This window comes from Eubalaena glacialis, chromosome 1 (genome assembly GCF_028564815.1).
Source record: "Eubalaena glacialis isolate mEubGla1 chromosome 1, mEubGla1.1.hap2.+ XY, whole genome shotgun sequence".
Lineage (NCBI taxonomy): Eukaryota > Metazoa > Chordata > Mammalia > Artiodactyla > Balaenidae > Eubalaena > Eubalaena glacialis.
Genome location: NC_083716.1, coordinates 165,302,277 through 165,322,392, shown reverse-complemented (window position 1 = coordinate 165,322,392; position 20,116 = coordinate 165,302,277). Strand labels below are relative to the sequence as shown.

The 20,116-nt window shown below is 37.3% G+C and overlaps 1 protein-coding gene across 4 annotated transcripts in view; it reads right to left on the bottom strand.

Annotated features, from left to right (window-relative positions):
* GPD2 (glycerol-3-phosphate dehydrogenase 2) overlaps window positions 1–20,116 on the bottom strand; it is a 136,153-nt gene that overhangs the window by 23,845 nt on the left and 92,192 nt on the right. For all 4 annotated transcript variants that reach the window (XM_061200333.1, XM_061200351.1, XM_061200341.1 and 1 more), the window contains exons 7-9: window positions 10,547–10,711; window positions 9,581–9,725; window positions 2,954–3,147 (exon numbers count right to left, since the gene is read on the bottom strand). In XM_061200333.1, coding sequence (XP_061056316.1) covers window positions 2,954–3,147; window positions 9,581–9,725; window positions 10,547–10,711 — 504 coding nt within the window. The remainder of the gene's footprint in view (window positions 1–2,953; window positions 3,148–9,580; window positions 9,726–10,546; window positions 10,712–20,116) is intronic.

The window sequence follows — 20,116 nt, the reverse complement described above, 5'->3', positions numbered from 1 at the left end:
GCCTGAAGCTGAGTTTCTCTTTCACATTTCATCAGTATAGAAGAGAGTATCGGGTTTCACCAAAATTCCTTGGAAAAAATACAAATTTGAATGTCTTTACTTTAGATATAGACATACTCTAGCTAACTAGTGCTCTACCAAGACGGAGGGTAATTCCTCATATACTCTGAGGCCTTCAGTCCAGCAGAAATAAGAATGAAAAGAAACCATAAAGAATCATTGCTGATTCATTGCTTTTAAAAGGATAAGTTGATAAGTAAGAAAGGTGTGACAGAGGGTGAGCACAGGGAAATAAATGAAGTACATGAAAGAGCTGTCACTTCTGCTTTTACCCTGGATATTTGCTACCTGGAGAATTTGTAATCTCAAGAGTTCCGAGAGCACCAGAGGAAAAGCCTGATTTACAGTGTTCACATATTAATTTCAATCCGCTTTTACCAAAAATCAAAACTGACAAAAACTCTTTGTTAGTTTCACCAATTAACCTGACTACCAAAAGGTATGTTAACCGAAAAGACCTCTGTAGACCAAGCAGGTCCCAGCAGGTATTACCAAGTCTCCTACCTATTAATAAGCAGAATAAAAGTGATGGGTACAGGCTCAGTCTCTGCTCCAGTCCAAGGCTCACTTCACTGATGGAAATCTCCACCCACGATATGGACACAGCAGCCTTTTGGAACCTACACCTGTTCCCAGCACATCCCGTATAAGCAGTTAGATTTCTCGTTAGTGCATTTGAACTTTAAGAATTTGGAAACTGTCAATATAGCTCTCTGCTCTTGAATTAATTTTATTTCTTGCTCTAACAATCTAAACTTCCTGTTCTTATGGCCCAATATAAACCCACTTTTAACAAATATCATACCCAGGTAAATGTGAAATGAAGCAGGATTCAATAACAATAATGAATACATTAAAATACAATCATACCCAGATGAAGCTCCTCCTACTCTGCAAAAGGTGAAAAAAAAAGCTGAAATTGAAATGCATTTTGAGTACTTAAGTATGGATATTAAACAGGGCATGACTATTTCTTAAACAACTATGTTTGAGTGTTGTGTGTGTGTGTGAAAGAGTATAAATTTAGCCACACAGATTCAATTACGTGCATTTAATACATTTATACTATTATTATAGCTATCCAAAGAGAATCTACTCAAAATGAAATTACATCCATTATTTGAAATTAGAAGAAACTAAAACTATACAATACGGATCAGTCAATTAAACTAGGAGAATCCCCTAAACCATTTTTTAAAGCAGTTTGTTTGTTTGTAAATGTGTGATCACATAATGAAAAAAATTCTTTAGGGAAAAAGGACTCATAGATGCTAGTGAGTCACCTTAAGACAAAAATTGTGTCTTTGCATGTCCTCCATAGAAGCCAACATTATAGGAGATTCCTGATATAAACAGATGAAGACTATTTTCAAAAATATTAAACTTTCTACCTTAATATAGAAAGATTTTCAAATTGCTACCAGCATCAAAAACCCTGAAAGCACCTATTACTAATTCATTTTGATTTAAAACAATCATGAGTGGCATACCAGATATATAACAAGCTTTGTAACTGAATAAAGAATCCTTACCCGTAAGGAGCTCCAAGTAAGAATATATCTTAGACTATTACCTATTGTATAATGTTGTGATATACTAGACCAGCATTCTAGGGGACTACAAAAGATAGCTGGCTTCTGAAGTATAAATAGTATTTTGCCAAAATGAGAAGTTGGGGGAAAGGACATCCCAGAGCAAGACTTCAACCTAAGTAAACAAGGCATGAAGGTTTAAAAGTGCATGACCTGATTTGGAAATAGTGAGTAATGCAATATGATTAAACTATTGAATGCACGTAAGTGGAGTAGTTGAATATAAACCTACAAAGTCGTGGAAAGCCTTAGATTCCATATGAGATAGTTTAAAATTTTTCCTGAAGTTAATGATGAGATATCAAAGGGATGTTTTTGTGCAGGGAAGTGATGATCAGAACTGTGTTTTAGAGAGTTCTGATGGAAGGACCAGACTGGGTGGGGACAGAGACCTAATATATGGAAGCAAGTTAGGGGGCCAGTGCAACGCTTCAAGTGAAAAGTGACACAGGTGTGACCCAGAGTAACGAAAGTGAGAGGGGATTTACAGGATACTTCAGAGCGAGCATTGATGGGAGTTGGACTTGATGTGGAAAGAGAAGGATCAGCAAAGAGAAGCATGCCATTTCTAGCCTGGGTGACTAGTTGGATGATGACGCTATTAACTGAGATAGGAAATAATGTTGGGAAACTTCTGAAACTAGCACGGATTTTTAAAAAATGCATTATACCATCTATGTCCACTGGAGAAAATGCTATGGCATCCAAGTTAAAAGAAGGTACTATGACATCCAAGTTAAAAGAAAGCATGCTCAGGTTAGCACTGGAAAGAAGTAAACTTTGACTTTTTCAATTAAAACAAGTATACTTATTCTTCTTAGCTAAATCCACTGTCAATACTCCAGTTTCCACATAATAACAGCTCACTAAATTTCTTAGAATACATACCTCTATCCTCTCATTTCTCTGATTAATTATTTCCTATGGATATCCTAGATCTGTAAATCAGATCTTCCCAAGCTCTAGAAATTAAATAGCGATGCAAACATTTCATACTCTTCTGGAAGAGCATATGGGTGTTTAGAGCTCCCGTAATAGCACTCCAATCTTGCCATTAGAAAGGACCAGAAAAGGACGGTATGTGTTTCATGTGGATGTGGAAAGTAGAGGGAAAAAAGGCAACTTCTTCCTATTGTGTTATAACTTGGCCCTCATAAACCTTCTAGAAGAAGTGGTCAGCACATAAGAGTTAGAGGTGGCCAGGTGTGAAGATGAGTCATACTGGACACACGGCAGTTACCTAGTGAGAGCTGGAATGGTTTGGGAGATATAAAAGTGGGAGGATAAACTTCATAAGTTACCTTCAACATCACAACTCAAGTAGTTACGCACTTCATTCAAAATGAAGTTGATGTCTTCTTCGGAAGGAATAGGATGGTGTGTGATGTCAGTTGGAGTGTCGGTAGTGCCAGCGATAGTCATCTTTTGCCAGGGTAAGAAGAAAATAACTCGCCCATCACTGGTCGCTGGGTCAAGAAGTCCCATGCTCTCTGGGCTGGGACAAAAAGAAGGGTCATATATTTCTGAAATTAGCCGAAGTTTGCTCTTAATCTGCATTCTAAAAACTATTTTATTCACTAATTCTCATATAAACAAACAAGAAACACATGAACTGTTACTTCTATTGTCACTACCCTAATCTAGAAATTCCTAAAAGAAAAAATAATTCTGGTAACACGAAAGGAATGGGGCAAGTGTGATAATAATAGTAATATTCCGCAGCAGAACTCAGGCCTCCCCACTCCCCACATGCAAGGTAAATTAAGTAAGTGGACTGCAATTTCCAGTTGTTTGGGTTTTTATATCCCTTGGACCATTCACATCAGATAATGTCAGCAGGATAAATGTCTATAATTTCTTTCATGATGGTCAATGAAGGATAGCTCTTCAACCTTTTTTCAAGTCTATGAAAAGTATTTTCCTGGGACATTTGACATCTGGCATGTCTTTCAGTTTAAGGTCTCAGAGGTACATGAGAAAAGTGAAGGGTCTAACTTTCTAGAAACTAAAATGTAATCAAAAAGTTCTTTACTCTGTTGTGCCTGAATAAGCTTGTACCACTTCACCAAATATGAGATTTCTTACTTTATTTCAATTTTACAGAAATCTCAGGAAGCACATCCATGAGAAAAGGGGTCAGTTTTCTACTACTACCTAAATAACAGTGTACTGGGATATAAGGTCAAAAAGGAGAGTAATATCTTAGCAATGAAAATCTTTAAATAGGCAGAAGATGCTGGTGTATCATGCTGCTAAATCAAGGTTCAAGGACGCCTCTTCTGACAGACTATGTAAAACCTTCAAAAATATTAACCAAGAATTTTTCTAATACCTACTGAGTATTCTAAAACCAAATTGTGAAACACACTTGAAAGAACAGGCAAGTGTAAATAAACGTTAACAAAATCTGTTCAGCTGTATTATTAAATCATTAGAAACTCTTGTTTTAATGTATCCATGAACCATTCTAAAATTGTGGAGGTCCTGCTAAAGCAGTAGAAGGAATCTGCAAGTGTCCCTTTCAAACAGTTGAACACTACTGATCTTCAGACAGCTGTTCCAATCTGACTGAACTCTCATAAGGAGCCAATGTTAAATGTATTTTCTGTGAATATATTTTTAGCTTCTATTAATAACATTTCTTGAATAGGAAATATAATTCTATTTGGGTTCAAGAAATCCCTCTTAAACCCACATATTTTAAAGGGCATACGGTCAACTATTTATGCTTATCATTCCCTTAAAATTAAAAAAAAAGAAACTCAGATTCAAATGTGTAAGGATGAGAGTCTAAATACTGTTTAAAAGCAAAACAAAAATGGCTTTTTTATGGAAACCTACAGTCAGCTTAGCTAATATATCTTCTTCATTTAAACCATAAGGAGTTCTAATATTTCTTTGCAAAGACCCATCAGCCCCATGAAATGCCTGCCATGTCCACACAGCCTTGCAGAAAGAAATCACTATCTGCAGCCTACATGAGACACAGGAGAGAGTAGGCCTCAGTTATTCTATTTAGCACATGCAAAAAGCACCACAGAAGTGTGTCAATCATTTAAACCGTCAGCTAAGATCTCATCTTCACTCAGGGTTACTTACAGGAAATAATTTTACTTTTTAAAAATACATTGAAAACTACAAATATCGAGTATTTTCAGTCTCTGTATGCCTATATTTTTTTCTTTGTATTTGCCATAAAACTCTCTAAAGATCTTAAAAGAAACTAGTTAAAACATGTTTTGTAAGCACCTAGTTTGATCCTGGGTTGATATGCCCTTAGATTAAATAAGTCACTTTGTGATTAGAAATTAACTCATGAGTTCAAACTTTTAATTTGGTAAATAGTGCTATATTGAAACAAAAGGATAAATTCCATATTCTAATATTTAAGGAACAAATTACATGTTGGTATATTTTATATATCATCATTTTATGGACCAGGTATCATATTATGTGTCTAACTCAATAAACTTGATCAACATCAGCATAAAATTATAATATTCAGCAACTGAGACATGAAATGCTGTTAGAAAAGCACAACTCCTGAATCTTTTAAAATCTTTCAGTGCAATAAAAAGCAGTTTAAAGGGTGAATGTGATGGTTACCAACACACACATAACTGGAACCTGTAGAGAATCAACTGCTTAAGTGAAGACATATGTGTCAAACATAAAATTAACAAGCACAGAGGGAAGCCAAAGCTATTAATGAATGGTATAAAAATTTAAGAATCCACTTGGAAATACCTCTCATCGGTTCTAAATTACCTAATTCATAACTCACCCTTAGGGAAAAGTTTGTTTTCTTACAAATGATTAATTCTGCAAGGTGGCACAAAAGTTTGAAAATGGCTATCAACTATAGTGATGGTATATACAATGCGGTGAGGCATAGGTCTTTTCTGAATATGTATAATTCACTTGACATCAGCAGGAAAAGCTGGTTGCTAATTTACTGTGTGTCTAGGATTAGATCTAATGAACATTTTTCTCATGCAGACCATTGCCGTCCTGAAGTACCCTTATTTAAACTGAAATCAATTTATTGTTAACTACTTAGCAATCAGTGTTGGAGCTAGCAGTATGCACACACGTAATAGAAAAAAAAATTGACCTTTCGTCAGCAATAAAAAGCATCTGTAGGCTAAAAGGAGGAGATGATTATTTTCATGTATTTCAGTCATTTGGTGTATTGTTGCTGCTTTTGTAAGAGCATCTACCCACAACTCTGATGAAAATTCCAGATTTGCTCTTAATGCCTTCTTAACGTTCTTAGTGCCTTCAAAAGTAAATGATTTCTGTGTGTTGAGTTTTATGAAATTAAAACAATCCAGAATGAGAGAAAGAGAGAGAGAGAGAAAGCTGCTACCATGGCACAAGATAATTCCACATGTGGAATGTTAGTTAGGGTCATAACAAGCTTAATAAATTCCATAAAGATACCCTGAAAATAGCCCAACAGGACACACTGCATACCTGGTCCTCACTCTCCATTTAACCGCCTAAAGTCAATAAATCAGTGGCTCCTGAACTCGTTGCATTGCCAAACTGATCAGGTTCTACTTGAAATGCTAGGCCTTAAGTTATTATCAGCTGGTTTATAGGGCAGCACCAGAAGGTCTGACTCATCTCTGAAGACCTAGTAGAACCCTTGAGTTATAATTGTTGAGTGAGATTGAGGAATCCAGAGAACCATTTCAGGCTGAGATCTCCTGACCCCAGCCCACCCAAGAGAATGACTTGATATGGAAAGTAAAGCATCCCTCTGGGATGCCAGCGATACAGCTGCTCAAGATCAGTGCTGAAAGAGGGACCAAACGCTTAACCCAGGCTGTAATCCCAAACCAAGGGACTCATCTGAAACAGAGCCTGAACAGGAACTGGGCTGCCAGACCACTCCTCTAAGGTTTCCCACAGGATGTGTAGTGGTTGTAGTTGAAGGTGCTAAAAATGGAGATATTAATTTCTCCCAAAGTAGAATGAGATCACTTACTGCATCTTAGACTGAAATAGACCCAGCTGTGACTAACACTTTCATGACTTATGGGCAGGGGCCCGAAGCTAATGCCTAATTTTTAGGATTAAGAAAGGTATTCTGTTTTGAAAATACTATTATACATGCAGGTGATGTATATTTATATTTCTTAAAAACCACCTATCTGCTCTGTTATTAGCGTATTATAAAGCATAGTACAGGACATATGTGTAGCACGACTTCCTTCATGAAAAAAAACTTAAAAGGATATACATTTGTGCAAATATAAACACAAAATTTTATGGAAGGAATCAGAAGGAAGTGTTATCAAAAACTGAAGTTGGGGGCATGAGGAAAAGAGGGAGGCTTTCACTTTTCATTTTATGTCTTTCTATTTTTCTATAGTGATTATTTTTGTCTACAGGGGTTATCTTGGCAGTAAAATGAAGAATCGCATTTTGTTTTTATATTTTAATATCTATATATTTAAAATTCCCTTATAGGTATTATATTAAAATTTTAATTAAAAAAAGCAACAATCTCAGTTTGGGCAAGTTATCACAAAAAAGTTAGTAGGATTCATTCAAAAAATATTTACTGGTCATTATTATGTGCCAGATAATATACCAGGAGCTGGGGATATAGCAGTCAAGAAAACAGATAAAAAGTAAATAAAGAATCATTGTCAAAATGTATACAAATAGGTACTACCGTGAGATAAGGAACCAGAAGCTGAAATGAGCAGCTTCCCAAAGTCACAGACTTAGCAAGAGGTAAAGTGATGAACAAACCAGGAAGTTCTTTACCAAGGTATCCCCTGAAGTTACTCTTCATACTGTCTTTGTCTATGTACTGGAAAGAGCAGAATGCCTTCCCATTTTAATGATAGTCAAACTAAGGTTTGCAGAATAAAATGGCTTGTCCCAAACAATGTCATTATTAAGTGGCAGAAATAACACAGGGAATAATACAGAATACTAATAAGTGTCCTCTGACATCATGCGACAATTGTGAAGAAGATACGAAACAGAATGTACAGGAAAATATGTTGAATCAAGTAAGATCTAAACAAATATAAGGATTACGGTGATGTGTGTGTCTATAGTTTAGGTATTACATCTGTACTCTACGAAACGTTAAAAAAAACAACTCCAAAAAACTTACAAACTAGCTGGCCTTGCATATTTTTACCCAACACAAAATAAATGTATATAATTGGGTCTGGAACTAGTTTTGAAAACTTCTCTATATACAAGAAACATTTGCAACATGTACATTATTTACTTCTCTCATTTTCATTTGAACTAAACTTCTGTTAGCAGTTTTTAAAACTCTATTAAGCACCACTGCATAAGTTTTTATTATTGAGACTGGAAGCACCTTGGTTTCTCCAGTCCTAAGTGAAAATACGAATGACTGTCTACCAATTACATGTAGACATTTAGAAAATGACAAAGAAACCTTGGAAGCTGGTGGATAAGAAATTTCATTAATATTCCTCTTGGTAGAAGTGTAATATCTTTCTCATTAGAAGTGTGTTTGGTAAAATTAGGTATATCTTGGACTCTCTTCAAGAAGACTGAGTTACTGGAAAACTGATAATTAATAAGGCAGTATCATCTATTACATAGCAGGATAGCATTCTAGAAGAATGCAGATATTAAATGAAATATCATGGATCTGTACATCTGTTTTATCAAATATGAAAAATGTATATATCTTTTATGGAAAGTTATTAAAATATGGAAGAGATAGCTCTCATCCTAACCACATTACCTAGAAATTACCTTTTTACCCATAATCACATCACCTAGAGATAATCACCATTGGTATTTAACATATTTCTTTTAATCTCTTTTCTATATACTTATATAATGCTTAGATCGTGTTACACATACAATCTTGTATCCTCCATTCTAAACTAACATTGTATCACTAGCGTTTTCTTAGGACACTAATGTTATTTATAATTATAATTTTTAATGAACATATAATACTCCCTTGTGCAGGTACACCATAATTTACTTATCCATTCTCCTAAGGTTAGAAACTGAAGTGGTTTGTAATATTTCTCAACTACAAATAATGTCTTAATGAATACCTTGAGCATCAATCATTATTTCACAGAATTATGTACTAGTTTGCCTATTAGATTTACCACATGTGGAAATAAAAATGTTCCATACTCAGCACAGACACACAAATTTTTCCCCAGATGTCTTGAAATGTACATGAGGGGTAATAATTATCAATTTCTTAGTTAGGATCATATAAATGTTTCTTTTCTAATTTATTAAAAATTAAAAAATATTAAAAATTCAAACACACACAAAAATCTCAGTTTCATGTGCCCATCACCTAACTTTTAAATGATTTTCAATTAATAGCTGTTCTTATTTCACCTCTATTTCTCTACCTGTGATTATCTTTGTTAATATGATAAATCAGAAATAATAACCAATTTTTACTTGCTATAGTATTTTTCAAAACACATTTCAAAAGTTATAAACAAGAATACTTGAGTGGTCCTCATTTTCAGATTCTTCATAAACAAATCTGGGTATTTTCTGAAATTAACTTTTTAGTGTCTTAATGAAAATGTCCTTTATGGACATTTTTGAAAAATTATTTTTAGGGTTTTAATGAAAATTAAAATTCAAAAATAGTAAGGCTTAGCCTCTGACGATAAGTACACTGAAAAAAGTACAAAAATAGATCCCAAATCACTAACTCATAGAAAGGAGTATTGCCATAAAAGCTAAGAAATACACAAGCCTGGTTTGTATTTTGTGCTTTGGAAGAGTTTTGTTTTTTTTTTTTACTCATTTCTTCTCATTTTGAACAGTGAGCTAGACCATCTATTAGTAAGAAAGGTGTGCTACAAGAATAAATGTAGACCATTTCTTGCGGCCCTCGTTCTCTGACGACGATGGCCGAGTGGGAACACGGGTACCTGTAATAACCAGGCATCACGATGTGGACGCCAGCACTGGGCTGGCAGATAGCTGCGGCATCCTTATCATCCATTCTGCGCACGATGTCTGTGAAAGGTCCCGTGGCATTGATAACACACTTGGCTCTTACATCAAATTCCTCCCCTGTGAAAGAAAGCAGCGTCAATCACACACCCCGTTTGTTTCTCTGCTCACTGACGCTTTGGATTATTAATTCATCTCTTAACCTATGGTGGAGTATACTGTATGCCACACTAAGTGACACGGGCAACCAGAGTCATTGAGAAGCCACACAAAACGTTTGCATGTGAGTAAATTTATTGAAACCAAGTCCAAACCGCAGGAAGAAAAACATGCCACTTTTTCATTTCAGCTCTCATTCTAGTTTGCAAAATGCCCGGCATTAAAGTGCCAAATAGGAAGAAAGCGAGTAAATTAGCCGCTTTCTCCTTAAAACTCAAATGTGTGAGCAGTGTTGCTGTGAGATGATATATTTCACAGTGCTGGTTTTGAAGGAAACGATGTAATTTTGAAACTTCGCCCACACGGCCATAGAACTGGACGGGCAAGAAAATCTCACCAAAGTTAAAGTGATTGACTTTAACGACATGTAAACGCACTGCTTATGTCACCTAAATGATACTCTGAAACTTGGCACATTAGTGAATTTTCTTAATAACATGTTTTTGTAAAGAAAACAATGCATTCATAGCTGTGGGAATTTTGTGGGCATTTATTATTATCATGATCATCATTATTGTTTAACACAAAGAGGAAAAATTGCCAGGTCCTACAAGGGAAAATTTTCATGTGAAACCAGTCATTGTTGACAATAAGGAATATAATTAATAGGACTCTGAAATCTCGCTTCAATAAAAGAGAAGTGACAGAAAAATTATCATTCAGTCTTTATATAGGCAAGGCAAGATGCTAAGAAATCCCTCCCTGCCTGAGCCTTCGCATACCTGTGAGTACATCCTTGCACCGCGCACCGCTCACGCGCTCTTTCCCTGTCTGGGGGTCTGTCTTCTTGAGCAAGCTCACGACCTCCATGTAATTGGCCGTGGCAGCCCCATACCTGGCAGCAGTGAGAGCAATGGCAAGGTTCATCCGTGCGTCGTTGTGTTGTCCTGCAGCAGGGGAAAGCATCAGAGGAGGGACAGGAGTCACCTCGAGCCACAGACTGGTGGTACAGAAGTGTGTCACAACAGATATGTCACATCTGTCCCTGTCTCCCAGAATATACATGATGGCTAGTCAGCTCTATAGGGCATTATTTGAAGATACATGGTCGTTCTCGGTCAGGCATTTACCTGCCATTTCTGCAAGTGCACTCTGTGTACCACAAAAGGATGAAAAATCTCCCTTTCCTACAGAGCTCACATCAATTATTTGAAAGTTAAGAAATAAGTAATTATTCTCTCAGTTTGGGAACATATGTATATGTCAGACTTTTCCTAATACAGACAACCCGTATGCAAGAAAGTGGAGCAATTCAAAACTTCAGAATATTTGACACCCCAACTGGTGCTGATGAACAATTTTTATGAATATGTGCTCTATCTAATATTCAAAATCAAGAGCTTAATCTTCCATAGAGAATCTCTCAGTATTCTATAAAAGGATTTTTCTTGGTTTGAATTTTGATCAGAGCCCCTTAAAATGTAACACTTTTTTTAATCGTACATAAAAGGTAAGAAATTAAGCAGGGCAAAATTTAATTACAGGACAATTCCTACCTGTATTGTTAAAGATTTATTGCTGAAAAATCCTAGTTAAAGAAAACTAAGGGGGAGGCAAAGGGGGGAAAGATGATTAATCACTTTAAAATACTGGCATCACTAGAGACTTTTTTCTATTTATTATTGCCAGTGGAGTTAACGCTGACCAGGAAGAATTACTCTACAGCACAGGGGCCAGGTTCTCTGTGCCCTGAATAATTAATTACCCAGGGCTAGATGTATTGAAGCAGCGTTCAAATTCCCACACATTGGGATCAGTTCTATCAAGATAATACTGATAAAGGGATGAATTTATAATGGATATTGTTGTTGATTTATGTTGCCAGCATACCAAACATTTAGTATAAATGTTTTATGTAAAGTTTCTTCCTTGTGATTCAGTCTGCACAGGGCCAGAAGCACTACACAGGTAATCGGTTCCAGCTAAAAGGGCACAGTTATAAAGAGAGAATCAATGACAGGGTTCGGCCGCCCCTCCCCGCAAACATCTTATTCTAGAACCGCTAAACTAACGCAATCAGCCAAGAACCTTTCCCTCAAAATTAAAGCCTCTATCAAGTGGAGAACGTACGTTAAAACTCAACATGCAAAATAAGGAGTTATTTTATCCAAAAGTTAATAGAATGAAAGTAGAAGAAAACAACAGTAGCAGCAGCTGAACTATAAGTGGGAAGAAAGAAGGGTAGCATTTCTATCAATTTCAACTTAGCACAACCCTAAAGATGCTAACAGTCAGTAGGTACATTTAAAGTTAAGTTTAAGAAACTCACTTTTATTCACGTAGGGCTCATTTAATATTGGAATATGCTTCACAAACAGTCCAAAGAAACAAAATAAAAACTCCATTATAGATCTTCTCTTTAAACTAAAGAGATTACACGGCTAAACTCAAGGAAGTACTCATCCCACCCAATCTTTCTAGTGAATTTATGTACATAATAATGAAACACCCTATGGGGAGTACAAGAAATCCAAGTCATGTTCCTATGGTAGGGAAACTCTCACCCATCCAAGCGCGCCTTGATTTACACACAGGACGGTTCTCTGGAAAGTTATGTGAAAATCAACTATTTAAAATCCTACATGATGTCACCGTTCAAAGGAACCAGGCAGAAAGCCCACTTCTTAAATGACAGATCCCTTTGTAAAGTGGCATTATCTATTTACATGATCATCTGGTAATGAAACTCTAACTTTTGAAAATACAAAATCTTTCTTTTAATACCTTTCTAAATTATAAAATCTCATTGGAGCAGTATTGGTATAGTTCATCAAGCTCTACTGTTTCTGTACTAAGATATACCTCCCTAATTAGCTTCCAAATCCCAATACTTTTGAAGGTAAACAAGATAAACCTCAGTTAAAAGTGTGAGGTGGAAATAAGTTCCCTTGGTCCTTATTTTGCATGCCCACCCTGATACCTAGCAGCATCTGCCTTGACTCGAATCAAAAATGTTAGTTATTTATGAAGGCCCTCACCTGCCAAAATTCTTCTACTGCCTTTATTCTACTATATAGAGTTGTCAAATTATTTACAACCCCCTGAACATCCATGTCACTTCACACCTTCTTGCCTTTGTCCACACTAATTCTTTTGGCTGGAAAACCATTCTGGAAGCTCTGGACGACTCCTATTCCTGTCTCATGAGCTGATTCAATACCTCCCATGAAGACTCTCCTTATCTGTGTTGCATCCCTCCAAGGCCAAGTTGTTCATTCCACCTTCTGCATCAACACTGTACCTTGTACAAACCATTTTTATAGTCTTTATGATACTAGTCATCCCTGTATCCATCGACTGAAAAAAAATAATAAGCCTTGGTTATGAGTCAGGCACTGTAAAAAATGCAAGGAACCCAGTGGTGAGAAAGATACAGGGAGATCTCGGTTCTCCTGGAAGTAGTACCCCACTGTAATTACTATATATATGATTTCCATGTCTCCTCAGCCTAGTCATGGGAAGGCAGGGTCTTACTTGTTCATCTTTTCTTTTCCTCATTAGTACCAAGCACAGAACAGGTACCCAGTAAGTGTTAAGTTTAGCCAAATTCCATTTGATGTGTTAAATAAACAGGTTTATTTATAGTCTTCTAGATTTATAGAAATCTTACATAATTATATAAAATTTTATAGTCCTTATAGATTTATAGTATTATCTCTAACTATAGAATGGAATGCTTTGTCTCAAGTTAAAAAAAATTTCAGACATCAGTAAGTTGGTGGCAATAAATTTGAAGGGAGCAGGGAAACCCCAGAAATGTGTAAAATCTTAACTTAAACCCAAACTAGCCCTTATATATAAGTTGAATAAGTGGGACAGAAAGAGAAATGGATATGAATGATTCCCTCAAGACTTAACCCTCAAGTTGCCCTTTGCTCTGAAGGGGAATACAAACACAGTTATTATAAGCTCCTAAAAATTGAGGAGTTAAGTAATTTGACTTCCCTCTCGGCCCAGGAGCTCACACCTCTACCCAGAAGTTCCCTCTTTGCAGACATTCAGCTTAATTCATTTACCTGCTTGGATTCAGGGCAGACCTCCCCCTCCCCCACCCACATTAAATTCACCCTTTACCCTGAGATACCCAGATGCTTGCAGTGTATGCTTCCTGTGATAAGTGGTATATTTTCACTATTCTTAACTAAATCCCCCCCAACTCCCTTTCCTGACATTTTGAAAGGTATCTATATACCTCCTGTAATTTTATTTCTGGAGTAAAAAGGTTTTGACAACACTGCATGTCATTGGAATGCCAAACAATAATCTCAACTCCCCCACCCAATTGATCTGCTTATTAAGTTTGGATTTTCAAATGCCTTAGAGCCAGGCAACATGATACTATTCACTGATCAGTGAATAGCTTTACGTTGGCACTTACGCAAGGACCCAGACGGGGACTGTGAAAATCTGTTTCCTACTCTGTTCTCCTTTTGCACTTGAAATCTTGCATATGTGCACGTACGGAACTTACAACTCAGACGAGAGGAAGCACATAGGAGGTGGAACTATAACTGTTTTCCCTTGTTTAGAAAAACAAAATGTAAAATCTACCCACCAAAGAGAAGAAGGTCAGTAGTGGCAGAGAAGGATTTTGCCTTAGTCCGCAATGGCCTTGCACCCAGGATGGTGAGAGATATTTTAAGTGAAAAACATTTTAAGATGTAATTTTCTATAAGATAGGCCTCAAATATAAATATTTTGGAGACAGAGCAATATAGTTCTCCTCAGAGGGTTTCAAAGTTTGGCAAAAGTTAACATGCAAAATAGCTGAAAAAAAGAGAAACAATCATTGAATGTATAAAAAAAAGTTATAAGAATGAGTAAATATGAAAGAACCCTATGTAACAAATTAGCTGGCATTTTCCTGGTCCTTCAGATCTAAAATTCCATGATGCTCTGAAATCCTACATACAATCTTCTTTCAATACAGCCTACTGTTAAATGGCCATTTACATAGATAGCCACAGACCAATCTATGGACCCAGAAACCATATAGAAAGTTTGTTAGCAAAAAATTAGTTCTTAATTAAAATAACACCATCCATAACTTTATAATCAATAAAAAACTGCCACTGTGGAAATGCTGAAAGTATTTCCTTCCACCTCCCTGAGCCCTGACCTGGGTCTTATGCAATCACGTGGTTACTTCTAGCAGAGGGAAAAAGGATGCTAGTGTGAAAGAATACCTCCCTAAAACTTTAATCCCATTTCTCACAAAATTCACAGGGCATGCTTTATTGTCTCTGACTGACACTGAGTGACACAATGACCTCTCTGAAGCTTCTTAACAGTCTGGCAAAGGTAATTCAAAGGCTAACACACCAAACTCAAGCTGATTTAATATAACCTTTATATTTAAAATTTTCCTTTCTCATGGGAAGAGTGCAGGTAGAGGCAGAGCAAAATAGGGGTGTGTGTGTGTGTGTGTGTGTGTGTATGTGTCTTTGTGTAAGGAGATTACTAAATTCCGGTTTAAGTACATACAATGAGTAAGCTTGAAAAGGAAAAGTCAAATGAGAACATACTTTTCGCATAAATTATAACAGAATGCAATTTCCCCTAAAACTAACTTATTTATAAAAACGATTATTTGTGTGGGGAGTGGAAGGGATCTGGGAGACGCATGAAACAGTTTAGGGAGAATGTACCTTACAAGACACAGCTCTGGGCTTGGGATGATTGGGTCATAAGTTTTGAGTGAGTCACTAACCTGGTTGGAAGAATGTAAGTGATGCACTGCATTCCTCTGGGTTTCAGTGTCCTATAAACGGACAGGAGCTGGGTGGGAGCCTCTGAAATTATACAATGCATGTAATGGCTACTCTTCAATAGCTACCTCTCTCTTTCAAGATTTCACTTGCAATCTTTTCCTCATTTCCGATTTCTCTGACTTTGGCCCAGCATGTTTAAAAAAAGATTGGGATTAACGAAGACCAAAAGATAGGTGCTTTGTAAAGGAAATCAGAAAAATAAAATGAGAAATAATATTCTTCCATTAGATCTAGAATTATAATGAAATCTTGATTTGATTAGTTTTTATGAGCCACATACTATACTGCAAAAAATTGTCCCAATTCTTCACCCCTCCCTGTATCCATGCCCATTGCCAAGAGTCTTCACAGTGTAGGTTCCCACTTCACCTCTGGACCCAGCCATGTGAAATTGTTTTGGTCAAGGGAATGTTAGTAGATGTGATTTAAAAAGGAGGCTCTGCCAGTGCCCTGAAAATGACATGCCCAGGCTAGCCTGCTGGTACCAGGAGGACAATGAGAGGCCTGTGGTGAACTGCCCCGGTCATCCCAGCCCAGGCCATCCTACATCAGCTGACAGACAGTGAGTCTCTGCTGAACCTCCAAACATGAGTCCAAGTTCAGCGGAGACCAGAAGAATTGCTGAGCCAACCCCAGACAAGATCAGAAGAACCACCTAGATGAACACGCCAATGCATGAGCAATAAATCCTAATTGTTTTCTTGCTGCTTAGGCTTTATGGTTGTTACGTGGAATTGCGGCAACAGATAACTTATACGGGGAATGTAGCCAATTTTCTAATAACATCACTCCCAGCTTAAAAACAGGTTCTATCTTCGAGACTGCATTCTAAGATGGCTATTTAGAACACGATTAATTTTCCTATAGAAATGCTATAAATAGATGGTGGTAGGTGATTAAATTGTGGCACAAGAGCTAGTTAGTGCATAGGGTACCTGAATAAGGAAATTAATAACAGCCTCGATGCCCACCACCCCCTACATTCACCCTAAATCTCCAGGCTGACCAAAGCGCTCATCCTCGAATAAAACTCAGCTCTTTCACACCTCTGACTTTTCGCTCATGGTATCCCTACTCCATGGAACATCTTACCCTTCCTGGTAAACTATTCAAATGTTCATCTTTCTTTCATGAAACCTTCCCTGACGCCTCTCAGACGCAACAGCCTTCTCTCCTCTGTGCTTCTATGGCACTATGTACATATCCTTATTACAGCACAAACTATTTTCTAAATAATTGCATTCAACACTCACTCATTTATTGAGCAAATATGTACTACATGCTTTTAAATGTGCCAGGGATCATGCTAGGAGCTGGATTTACAACAGACACCCAAACAGACATAGTTTCAGGCCTAGGGCACCTTGATTCTAATAATATGTTCCTAGAAGATAGAGGGCATCTTATTCAATTTTGCTTTACCAGTGCCTAACATAGCATTTGCTACCTGGTAGACATTCAGATATTTGATGAATGCATGAATAAATGAATGAACATGATTATACAACACAATCACAGGTCAGAGATTGTTCAAATATGGGAAATGTGCTCAGGTCTTAGAGATTCTAGGAACAGCTCCTAACCCCTAACCCTACCCCCACTATAGCTGTGGTTTCCACTGAACCAAGGGACTATGGTCTCTCTACCTAGCTACCCAGCAGACAATAGAAACAGGATGTCTCCTACCACAAACTTTTTGGTCAAAGTACAAGCGAAAGAAAAAGGCTAGTGATAAAGTTAAAGCAAGCAAGGGCTTGATGTATGATCAGAACAGCAAGTGGCATATCCCTTTAACAAATATTGATTGAGGACATATTATGAGCCAGGCATGATGATAGGCATTAGGGATCCACTGAGTAGGGAAAATAAGCTAACCCTGGTCTCTGCTCTATGGAACCACATTCTAATGGGGAAGACAGGTAAAGTCAAGTAAAACAAATTAAAGACAATTACAAATTGCAACAACGGCAACAGAAGGGAAAATAGGGGGCAGGGAGAGCAACAACCTGGGGGGTTAGGGAAGGCGGGGCAGTTAGAAAAAGTGGTCAAGATAAGCAAGAAGTAGAGAAATGCAGGGAAGATTAAGTCCTAACAGCAAGACCACCACCTATAAACTTTAATCACTGCTAATGTGCAGTTATATCCAAAGCTTATATGAAGCATAAACTATCAGAAATGTGACTATGGTGTTAGCACAGCTACATTTGATTAAACAGTGTCTGCAAAGTGATTTTTTGTCATTCATACTTTAAAGCAGTCACCTATAGTTTATATATATCAATACTTATCAAGAATTAGGTTTAGAAATCTTCCTGGGCTGATGTACATTTTTGCAGGAAATGTCTTCTAGTATAGACTGGTGAAACTCAAAAGCATAATATTCAAAGTTTATGAATTGGAGTAATTTGCTGTCACTTATCCATACTACAGTTCTCAGGAAGGGACACCTGTTAGCCCTGAGCATGTAATCTTTTTTATTATTAAATACAAAGGTACAATTAAATACAGGCACAGAATGTGACCTGCATCATAATTCTGCCCAGCCCTTCTCTTCACAATATCCTTTTCATTATCGCAGGCCTTTTGTTCCTTCATCTTTCTTTTGTCTCCCCCTAAGTTTTTGAATGAGCTATTTACAACCTGAATAATTAGCAATCAGCGTGGATCTGTGGTCTCTGGCCCCGTGTAAACGAAACACTGTGAAGTGCCTTAACATGACATATTTAAGTACATACAAGTTTCTATACCCTCAGGGCTTTCCTTTCTTGAAAAAGTTTTAAATGAATCTAATGAAGAGTAAGTTTTCTACTTCTCAGATACTTAGGAATCTAGCTAGATTTGAATGAAAATAAAACCACATTTAAACTTCAAACAACAGAATGCTTTGGGTATTCATTTTCTCTCATCTATGCAAAAATGTCTATACATCAGTTTACGGTAAAGACTCGCTCCCCTCCCATGCAGAACAATTAATTCTCTCTCTAGTACAAGTCAAAAATAGGTTTTTATACTTTTAAGGAAGAAAAAGGAAAAAGGAGCAATGTGACAAAAATTAATTGAAATGAAGTTGAAAAGTCAGGAAGCGTGACACACTATAGAGACTCTTTTACAGACCATACATTTATGTGGCCTAAAGCCACAGGTCATCCTCCTTAGTTGTTTGTGAGATGCACCAAAGTCACTGATAAGCACCTTTGAAGGTAAGGGTCTTTCTTTACTGAGAGCAGCCGTCTGGAATGCATGGCATCTTAACCCAAGATAACTGACCTGAGGATGCTTGAGATTTATTTATTTAACAATTATATGTACTAAACACCTACTATGTGCCGGTCAGTGAGCTAAGTATCACTGTGGGGCGCAGATCGAAACGGATTGGCTCAGCTACCCCAGGACTCTGAGAACAAGAGCAAGTTTACAGTCCAACTTGGAAAGGTCGCAAGTTCCAAAAAGTCTCTCCATTTCTGAGCACTTTTCCTTTCTCTTTCCTCTGCAGTTTTCCTAAAATATCACCAAGCATAGTGCTCCAGACATACCTCTTTTTCTCTCTTATGTTACAGGAAGATCTGCAAGGCTTTGTTCATAGGAGTGTGGACTTAAGTTCAAGCCTCATCTCAACCAACTGTGAAACCTCACACTGGTTGCTTCATCTAAGGTGCTAGTCACTCATCTATACAGGGGGAATGACAACGGGATTGACACAGGTCGAGGAGTGAGATAGGGAATGTCTGTTCTGACATCATAGTTCTCAATAAACATTAACTATTATTATGAAAAGGTTAAAAAATGTACTGAAAAGTCAAGACCACTTTGTACCTTAATTAAAAGATATCGCTACTGCCCAAAATACTTAACAAATAAAAACAAAAAGAAAGCTCTGTATATTTTCTAGTTCTAAATGGTTTCTTGCTCATCAATCTGGCAAGCTTTTCCTGAAATGTGTTGACAACTAATCTCTAATCTCTGCACTTCCTGAACACTGCCTGCTCTTTTTTGTTTCTCTTTCTTTCTCTCTTTACCTTTTACCACTGATGCGCAAGGTATTCTTTTCCGTGTGCCACCAAGGATAGGAAGACAGGGGAGTGATTTTCAATCCAGAAGAAAAACAGCATTGACAGGATAACAGAGTGTTTGGAAATATCAGAATCACCAGGTCTTCATCCAGAGGACTTCATTTTCTTTTAAAAATGGGGAGCCTCTGCCAGTTTCTACCAAGGAAATCAACACTTGCTATAAACTGAGAAAAGTCAAAAGATCCAAGTTCTAATGCCTCAGGTAGCCACTAACCGGATGTGTTTCTGTAACAAATAACTGTCTGGGTTTTGTTGGTTTGTTTTTGCTTCCCAGCATCCCCCCTCCTCCCCATCACAGAAGCCTCGCAAGAGGTAGAGTCTACCCGTCCCCCGCACACGGACCTCTAACACCACTCCGCCAATCGGATGCTCCCCACACAGACTTCAATCTAGAGCTAATGACCCAGAGAACCGGACACGGAGAATTCAAAGGTGGAGGCCAAAGGTGGAG